Source organism: Canis lupus, chromosome 38 (assembly GCF_011100685.1).
Source record: "Canis lupus familiaris isolate Mischka breed German Shepherd chromosome 38, alternate assembly UU_Cfam_GSD_1.0, whole genome shotgun sequence".
Taxonomy (NCBI): domain Eukaryota; kingdom Metazoa; phylum Chordata; class Mammalia; order Carnivora; family Canidae; genus Canis; species Canis lupus.
Window position 1 is genome coordinate 23,555,011 of NC_049259.1, and position 9,571 is coordinate 23,564,581.

Here is a 9,571-nt window from a genome sequence, read left to right on the forward strand (position 1 = left end):
TCACGGGGGCTTGAAGATCCAGCTGTGTGCTCTCTGCAGAGCCCTTGCCAGCTTGGGTGTGGATAAAGGGGAGGTGGAGGTGAGTTGTGATATTCCAGAACCTAGAAAACCCTTCAGAAGATGTATCTCAAGCTGATCAAGCGTGGACTTTCTATCAAAGTTAAACATCTCTCTACTCTTCATTTTGGGTCATTTGGCCTCAGATCCAACAAAGGAGCAAGTCACTTGCTCTCTAGTCTGTTATGTATGATGCTGTGTCTAGGACATGGAGAAGCAAGATGTTGTTAGTGAAGACAGTGGCAAGACCATGGTCCCAGAGACTCATGGATCTTCTGTCTTCTCCTAAAGGCAGCAGAAATGGGCAGCCCGGGGGGCTCAGCGGTTTAGCGCCGGCTTTAGCCCAGGGCATGACCCTGGAGACCCAGGATCGAGTCCCACGTCCCCGCATGGGGCCTGCTTGCATCTCTGCGTCTCTCTCTCTCTCTCTCTCTCTCTCTCTGTGTCTCTTATGAATAAATAAATAAAATCTTTTTAAAAAATGCAGGAGAATTATCTAGAACAACACCAAAAAGCCTCCCATGGGAACCTTTCCTGGCCTGTTATTGCAGGAAAAAAAAAAAATCTCTTCTCTACTTACCAGGCCTGTTTATGCGAAGCCAAGTGACAAGGCTATTCACTGGGAATCTGGCCATTTCTTACTTGTCTAATTTGGCGTGAGAAACGTAGAGAGTATTAAGGAGATTCATTTTATATTTAAAAAAAAAAGCCTCCAATAATTCTCTCTGCTTTGTGGTCTAACAACATCTTTTGGAGAAAATGGGACTTCTCAACCTCAAGAGTATTTACAAATCTCCCCCTAGATTCACTTCCCGCTTGCGTTAGTAATTGTCCTAAATCACAGCAAAGCTGTACATACTCTGATCTCTTGTTGGCTGTTGCAGCCTCATGCTCAGCACCCACCATGTGTTGCATCTCTTCCTAATTCTTTCCCCAAGTCCCATGTGTAGCTATCTCCACGGGCAAAGGTGGGGCGGGGGGTGGGAGAGCAAAATTGGGTCTTTGCCTGAGATCCGTCTGTTTTCAGAGCTGAGAGTTTTGGTGAGTATTATTTGCTAGGATTTCTCTAAGACACCCCGTTCAGTTGCTGTTAGAGGGGATTCAGGAGACGAGTTTGGGAGATGTTAGAGGGAGAAACGATCACAAGGGAATCTTGGACTCAGCCTCATCCCTCGAGTCCTGGGGCTCAAGATTGCCCCCGATTCAGCAAGCACTACAAGCTCATAAATGGTATGTCGAAATGAGAGCATAAAAATGACCCATCTCACCAACATCCCCCCCACGTCTTTGTAGTCCTAGTCCAGACTTCGAGTGGTTAAGAGAAAGCATCTCTACTCTAGAACTTCGTGGTTCCTTGCCTCTAGAAGCACAAAAGAAATTGGTAAGCCTCGCGTATTTAGAAGCATCATGTTACTGGTTTCGTAGCTGTTTTATTCAAATGGCACTTGTCTTTGCCAGGTGCCAATAAATGACCCTACTCATTCTTTTATTTATCTAACTGCCGTTTATTGAGCACCTACTATCACATGCCACTTAATCAGTTTGAGTTGGTTGAATGAAGCAGTTCTGCAAAGCCATGACTGCAGACCTTCCCGTGTGCATCGTGAGCTGCGTCTGACGATGGAGAAGCGATTGCTGATGCTGATGTTTCTTAAGCAGCGGCATCAGTTCTTTCCGGGTTCTGGCTTTTTGTTCTTCCTGGTCCTCTTAATCTGCAAGAGCACTGTCAACTGCTGCTTGGTCGAGATAAACAGTCCTGTGTCCACAGCAAACAGAATCACCACCACCAACGGGATCAGGAATTGTAGCCCGGAGTACTTGTTTTGCTTGGTGGGCTCTAGACGCAACAAGAAGCAGAAGTCATATGAGGAGCTGATGACCGGGGCTCACGACTTCATCCTCCCTCCGAGAAGGACCTGGCGTGGTCCTCCGTCCAATAGCGCTAGCGTGCTAAGGCCTCCAGGACCAGAGAGCAGCACCCATGGATCTGGGTTCCTCTGTCTGCTTCCCGGAGGCCCTAGCCTCCTGCCATCCGCCCCATAGTCCCTGCCTCCAGCTCCTCCAGCCAGTGTGCCCAAGGTGGGGAGGTCCTAGGAAAGGTGACCCCTTTTCTGGAGCTCAGGGACCAGCGCCCCTATGTGACTTTGGGATGGAAAGGAGACAACGCATGTGGGGGTGGGGCGACCGGAGCCTCATTTCTGATCGCTCATCATTTACCACCTGAACCAAGACACGGGGCCAGAGCTTCTTGAAGCTGCCTTCCAAGTCCCTCTCTTGTGATTGATTCTCTTATTCTGTCTACAAGGTGCTGATTTTCGTGATTATCCTAGAATCATAGAGCCCTGGAACATCACAGCCAGAAGCCCCTAGAGATCGCCTAGACCAGCAGCTCTCGGCACTGGCTGTACATGACCGTTCCCTGACGGGCTTTTAAAAATACTGATGCCCAGTCCTCCAAACCGATTAAATCCAGATCTTGGGAGATAACATGCAAACATCAGTATTTTTCAAGTTCTCCAAGTGGCATCTAGACCAAGCCTTTGACTTTACAGATAAGGATCCCGGAAGGCCAGCGACAGTTAAATAGCACGTCGGTCTCAGACCAGGTAGCAGAAAATTGACAATAAGGCTTAATTCTGGCTTCTGGTCTCATGATTTTTTAGACGGTATGAGCCAAGTCGGCCAAGCAAAAAAATCTGATTTCCTCCAAGCAAGGCAGATATCTGAGAGGCTTCCCTCTCTTCTCTGCAGTTGGGAGGGAGCATCTTTCTCTTTGGGCCTGGAGGCGGGGTGCCTGCCCGGTGTCCCTCGTAGGCCCATCTCCTCCCAACTGGGGCACCCAGCCCACGGCCTGCGGGTCTCCCTCCCTCGCCCTCCTCCTCGAGCGCGGCGGCGTCTTCAAGCTCCCCACAGCCTTCATCCCTTCAACTCTGAGACTGCCTTTCAACCTGATAAGCATAAGTGTCCTCCCCAGGAGCCACAGAGGACTTTGAGATCAAACCAGCAATTTCGTCCGTTATGCTTGGGCAGCGCTTAACAGGCTACGCATCCATTTCCAGATACCACATTTAGTCTTCATAAAAATTCCACAGCTTGAACAGGTGTCACCACTGCCGGCAAACAAACAAGGCCTCGGAGGCCGTGGCCCAGGCCCCTTCCCGCGGCCCAGGGGACCCATGAGGCAGAGCCACCACCCCGCGCCGCTCCAGCCCCAGGGGTCCTCTCTCTCCCTTCCCCGGCCACTGGCCCCCCTCTTTCTTTACCAGCTCACCTTTTTTCACAATAATGTTGAGGACTTTAGAGGTGTAGCCTTTCTGCTGGATCTGGCCTGAGCAGGAATAGTTGCCGCTGTTTTTGGTTGTGACGTTGCTAATGGAGATGTTGAAGTTCTCGTACCAGTACCTGATGGGGATGCCATCCTTGTAGTAGGTCACCTTTGTGAGCCTCAAATTCTTCCAACTATGGCACCTGATGAGGAAGCTCTCACCCTCCATCACCACGTTGGCAGAGGCTTGAAGGATCAGCCACTCTGAAGAGCGTGTGTTAGGTCACGTAACAGCACACGGGTGGGTACATAGACACAGACAGAGGTAGACGTGGTCACGCACAGAGGAAGCGTCAGGAACCACGGCTTATCATTAACCCACTTCTTGGCCCGTAAGGTCAATAAAAGAGGAAATCTGAAACAATGCTTAGGGTCTGTCCTCTATATCAATAAACCCTCTCTCCTCCTGAAAAGTGACTCTGGGGCCCTAGAACCACTCTGACGCTCCTGCTGGGCCCGTTCATAGGACGGCTTGAGAGCCGGTGCTCCCTTCAGCTCCGTTGGTGCCAGTTCTGGTCATTAAGAGGGAATAAAATTGTTCTGTCCAAGGAGCCCTCGCCTCAGAGCAGGTCTGCTTTGCCCTCTTGCGTCTTGGGGACTCCCTAGTCCTACCATCAATCGCGGTGAGCTCCAAAACTTCCCCAGAACATGCACGCCACCTTTCACGATGTGTGTGTAGTTACTCGCTTAGTGTCCTCTTCCCCATGTGGCTCCACGCCTCAGGAGGCCCAGAGTCACGTCTGATCCTTACAGGGTATCCCCAGCGCCTAACACCATCACCTCAGAGTGCGTAGGTACCCAACAAATACTCGTTAATGATGAGTTCGTGGAATGTCAAGGGTTGGGTTCCCTGGCTAATGTCGTTGTAAGAACTGAAACGCACTAAGAATCACGCAAAGTTGAAGCAGACACGAGATTTGTTTTTGAGTTAAGAGCGGAGCCTGTAAGGGATCTACATGGATGTCTTTCAAAACCAAGAGTGCTGACCTAATGTCCAGGATGTGGCGCATGGAAATGATGGAGCAAATTTTAGAAATCAGACCTTTTGATCCTGTTTCGGATGTTCAGCTCTTTGCAACGTTCACATATCCCAACATGTCCTTTGTACGTGTCCTATGCCTCTGCCCCAAGCCGAAAAGAGAGGTGAGGTGGGGTGGAGGGAGAACACCGGGAGGTGGAGATAGCCATGACCGGGGAGGAAGGCAGGGCTGGGCAGGAGCAGGGGTGGAAGGAGAGCGGCGGGCGGGTCCTGAGTGCGAGGCCTGAATCCCACCCCGGTGTACTAGGCCCTTGGAGAACTTGATGCCTCCCTGGCTTAGGATGAGCCATTCCTCATGTGGGAGAATCCATCTTTCCATAGTCCCAGAACTTACCTGTGAAGACTGTTAGGTACACAGGATCACTCAGGATGGATCTATTTTCCCGACACCTGTACTCCCCACTGTCCTGGATTTGGGCTTTATTGATGTCCAAACGTGAAGTCGTCTCTTGCAAAGTAGTGTTGTTGTGGAGCCACACAGCAGAGTCGACTTCAAGGGAGTTGTTCCCAGTACATGTAAGAGTCACACTGTCATCCTTCAATATTGTATTCCATGGCGGGTTCATGGACACTGTAGGTTTCAAGGTATCTTTGAGGAGATCAAATTGTGGAAAGAGGTATAAGGGAGGGGAAAAGAGAAAACTGTCCAGGCTCTGGAGCACAGACACGGCAACAGCGAGATGGTCTGTGTTCGGTCCACCCTCGTAAACTGTCCTGAGTCCTAGGCTTACGGAAGGAGGACTCAGTGCTGTGGCCCCAGGGAGTTTCCCACCCACGAGGAAAGACGGGACAGGAGTGTAGGGTATTAAAAAAACAACCAAAAAAATAAAATAAAAATAAAAAAACAACCAAGCCAGGGAGGACTGCAGCTCCTGGGCAGACAGAGGCGAGGTCTGTCCTGTTCAGCCCTAGCTCAGCACAATGGCTGGTACATAGTATGTGTTCATTAAATATTTACTGAGTGGATGAGTGTGTGAATAATGGATGAATAAATGTGTTGGACTCGATGAAACATAGTCTCTCCCAGCTCTAAATTTTTATGACTATTTAACTGTGAGTGCATACGGAGTCAAAAGTACACGTCAATTCTGGAAGGAAGTGAGAAGCGCCGAGAGAATCAGTCTTAATAGGTTTTCAGGAACAAAGAGACGTGGAACAAATTTGACCAAAGCCTAGAAGTGCTGGACAGTGATGAGGAAGGGTTCAGAAACAGGGCTAGGCTTGGACCCAAGGGGCTTGGGTTAGAAGCTGGCCCTTGGCTAGCCGCGGGACCGCCAGCAAGGCACTTAATCAGACAAAGGCCTCAAGTACAAAATGGTGACAGGACTAAGATGATGGTGTTTTCAGAATTGAATGAGGTCATGGGGTAGTGCCTGTGAGGCACTTAGGTGTTTACATGTTCCATATTTAGATATTCCACAGAAAATGAACTAGGGGTGTTGGAAGGGGAGGTGGGCGGGGGGTGGTAGTGACTGGGTGGCGGGCACTTAGGGGGGCACTTGATGGGATGAGCACTGGGTGTTATTCTATATGTTGGCAAATTGAACAAAAAATTTATTATTTATAAAAAATAAATTTATAAAAGAAATATATATTCCACAGAGATGGTTGTTGCATAAAAAGAGTGGTGGTGTCTTAAGGGAAGGAGGTGGTGCTTTAGAAGCTGTCGAAGAGGGGAGAGAAGGAAGACAGGCAAGATGCAAGTGGGGCTCAGGTTGGACGGGGAGGGGCAGACGCCTCATCACCAGAGAGCAGAGGAGATGGAGTGGAGGGAAACAGCGGGGGCGGTGGGGGGCGCATGCCCAGCCACGTTGAGGCTGACAGAGCAAGGACAAGGACTCACTCACCTGATGACATGACACCTGGAGCTGCAAAAGTCCAGAGAGGAAGAAAAGTTAGTGGCTGCACACACCCTTCTGGGACTCCCAAGGACGGGGATGTGGGTAATGATGAGAGTTTCATCCAGAGTTTTAAGGGCCAACCATCTTCCCAGGAACCTGACCCGGGGAGAGTAGGAGCTCCTCTCTTTCCTCCGTCCTCCCTCCCTTGCCCTCTGGGAGATGCCAGAGCGATTGCAGGGACTGGCTTTCAGGCTGGTCTTGCTCAGCCTGCTTTGCCCTGTTCTCCAGCTTGTGTGCACGACAGATTCCCCGTGAAATGCCCCGTGGTTTGCACGGAGCTTAGAAAAAGTCACCACAAAAACGGCCAGTGTTCTTACCCCAGCTGCTCCCCAGATCCATCTCGGCCCCTCCGGGGGAGGGGAGGGGTCCCTGAACCTCTACTTACAGGAGAGCAGCAGCGCTAGCCACAGCAGGGCAGGGCCTCCCATGGAAGCAGGCATCTCCTCGTGGCCCCCACGTACGACTGGACTGGAGAGACCTACAGCCTTAAAAGAGACTTGAAGCCAAAAAGGAGAAGGAAATGTTTTCTGTATCATATCTGGTTAACTCATCAGCTGTGCCTGGGCTTGCCTTCTCTGGCGATAATACTCAGAGCGCTGCCTAATTGGGCAATTTCACATTTGCCACTCAGCGCTCTCCGTGCCAGGCCAGGCCAGCGGTTGCTGAAGTCTGGTTGTGGTTCTCCGGAGCCACCATCCCTCGTTACCTAATTTCCTGCTGGTCCACGAGCCCACCGGTCCACGCGTTTCCATCTTATTCCCTGAGGATCCACGATCCGAGCAGCCAACCTGGGGATATTTTCAGGCTCCTTCTCTCCCACTGAGTCTTGATGGAGCTCCCAACCCAGGACGACAGATATTAGACCATGACTTACAGGGATCTGGGTCTAGTCTATAATTTATTTCCTTTTCCCAGCTTTTATCCATTTTTATGTTTCTAATCTTCTAGCACGGCTGTCCTTCCTCCCACACCAGTTCTGTTCCCACCAGGGCCCCTTTGACTAATTACTCCGTGTTTTAGCTCCAGGCCAGAGCTGGTCGCCTGCCCCCAGGGTTGGGTATTGATGACGATGCTGGAGATGATAGCTCTGTTAATACCTGTAGTCATTACCATTCACAAGGCTTCTTTCACACGCAGTACTTATTCTCTTTGGTCCTTGCCAAAAATCGAAAGTAGGCAGGGCACTGAGAGGTAAGCAAGGCGCCATTCCTATCACATGGCGGTGCCTTTCCTCACCGACTGTGGCCGCAAGTCTACCGAACTGAACATACAGTTCCTCTGCGTGAAGGCCTACCCATACTCCCCAACCTCCGTGGAATTAGAGAATTTGAGGCAAAAAGATTCGTAAATAAAAGGTTCCAGATAAGAAAGATTGGTGACCGGTTGCAGGCCACACAATGGTTTAGGGACAGATTTTCTTTTTTGTTTTAAAATTTTATGTATTTATTCATGAGACACACAGAGAGAAAGACAGAGAGAGAGAGGAAGAGACACAGGCAGAGGGAGAATCAGGCCAACGTAGGGCCCGATCCCGGGACCCCGGGATCATGCCCTGAGCTGAAGACAGACGCTCAACCACTGAGCCACCTGGGTGTAGGGACAGATCTTTAAAGAAGTCAGCAAGTTATTTTGAAAAATGCAAGCTGTTTGTATTTAAAGATCCGAATTCAAACGCTCCCAGCATTTATGTCATCAAGGTTTACCTGTAACCTACAGACAATGCTGGCATCGAGATCACAGCTTTAGTATGAGGTGTTCAGTTAATCAACAGGTAAAGTGCATCGCATAGCACCTGGTATGTAGAAGAGGCTCAGTAAATATATCTTCCCCTCCTTTATCAGCAGGGCTTATTAAAGACTCTTAGGAAATGCGTGCACTCAACTGGGTTATGGCAGTGGGTCACCTACTTTGATGTGATAACCGGTGTAGTTTGCATAATTATGCAATGTCACTCACCTCTGTTACCATGATGAAGAAAGCATGATAAGGAACTGAATGTAAGAAGTTGTTCAACCCGGATGGAGAGGAAGAGAAAGAAATAGGAGAGATGCCATTTGTGGGTTCTGTTGGATGGCAGTAGTTGAATAGCAAGATCCTGGAAGAGACCGCTTTGCTGCACCGCGTTGTTGAGACTGTGTCCAGGGTACTTATGGGAGATTCCTTTCTCGCAGGACAGTGATCCTACAATGACACTGTCCTTTGAGGACAAACACCTTCTTGTGACTCCCATGGTGTCTTTGAAGGCTTCCTCCTAAGACTCCGCACTGTCCCAACACCTCCTATTTGAATGGGAGGCGGGGTGGGGCCCAAGGAGAAGCACTGTCTCCTAGCGGGGAGGGTTCAGGCTTTGTGGGGAGAGAGACCACGTCCGTTTGCTGCACCATCCTAAAGCTTTTGCTCCGGCGTCCGTCCTCAAAATAGAGGTAGTGTTCTGGCAGTAGGGAGGGCAAAGAGTTCGCAGATTCAACGAAAGCAGTTCATTAAAGCTTAAAAAGCAAATCAAAACCACTTTGTCCATCCGTCCCTAAAACAGAACCAAAAGTGACAACCAAACCAGCAGCGTCAACGTCAGGAAGAAGGAACCATCCCCATCATACACAACCACAGGTACCCAAGAGAAACAAATTGGCGAGAAGGTGAAGCAGTAGCTCCGCTCCACCGTGAAGGAACGGGTTGATGCGCCGGTTGACTTCCATACATCCTTCACCTTATACAAAACCCAGGTCCTCTGAATTTTACGTGCATCCTCTGGGTGGACCGTGCCGTTCACTTCCTGTCTCCTGCCTGTGGAGGTCAACAAGTGTGCTCCCCGGGACCAGCAGATTGGGTCTTCATCTCACCTCTTCCTACAAGCTTTACCATCTGGGCGTTCCTAAGCAGCTTCTCTATCCCAAATTCTGACCTATTGTTGGTTCTTGGAAAGCTGAATTTGCACTTCACTCGGTAGCAGTAGAGAAGGGAAACCCAAATGGTCACACATGGACTCCGGCGCCTGCGAGCTGCGGTGTCTCTCTGCAGCTGGATCCAGAGTGAAAGGCTTTGGATGGGAGCTTTCATGATTTGGGATGGGGTAGCCCATAGGGCCTCTGGGACTTTGTACCCTTCTCCAAAATTGGGAAGCAAACAGAAGGGCCGATTTGTTGGCTTCTTCCTCTCTGAGTTCTCTAGCACAAAGCAAGGTCTTTATGAAACTGGATGTGAAATGATAAGAGCAAAGTAGCTGTCTGCTTGTGGTGTGGATGCACCAGA

General features: G+C 49.9%; 1 protein-coding gene across 1 annotated transcript; it reads right to left on the reverse strand.

The window, feature by feature from the left end:
* Positions 1–1,472: 1,472 nt before the first annotated feature.
* On the reverse strand, positions 1,473–6,765 carry FCER1A (Fc fragment of IgE receptor Ia). Its single transcript, NM_001110766.2, is given in 5 exon segments — positions 1,473–1,894; positions 3,329–3,586; positions 4,756–5,010; positions 6,269–6,289; positions 6,708–6,765. Coding segments are annotated over 5 exon segments (762 nt in total). The 5' UTR covers positions 6,763–6,765; the 3' UTR covers positions 1,473–1,721.
* Between the last annotated feature and the right edge of the window lie 2,806 nt (positions 6,766–9,571).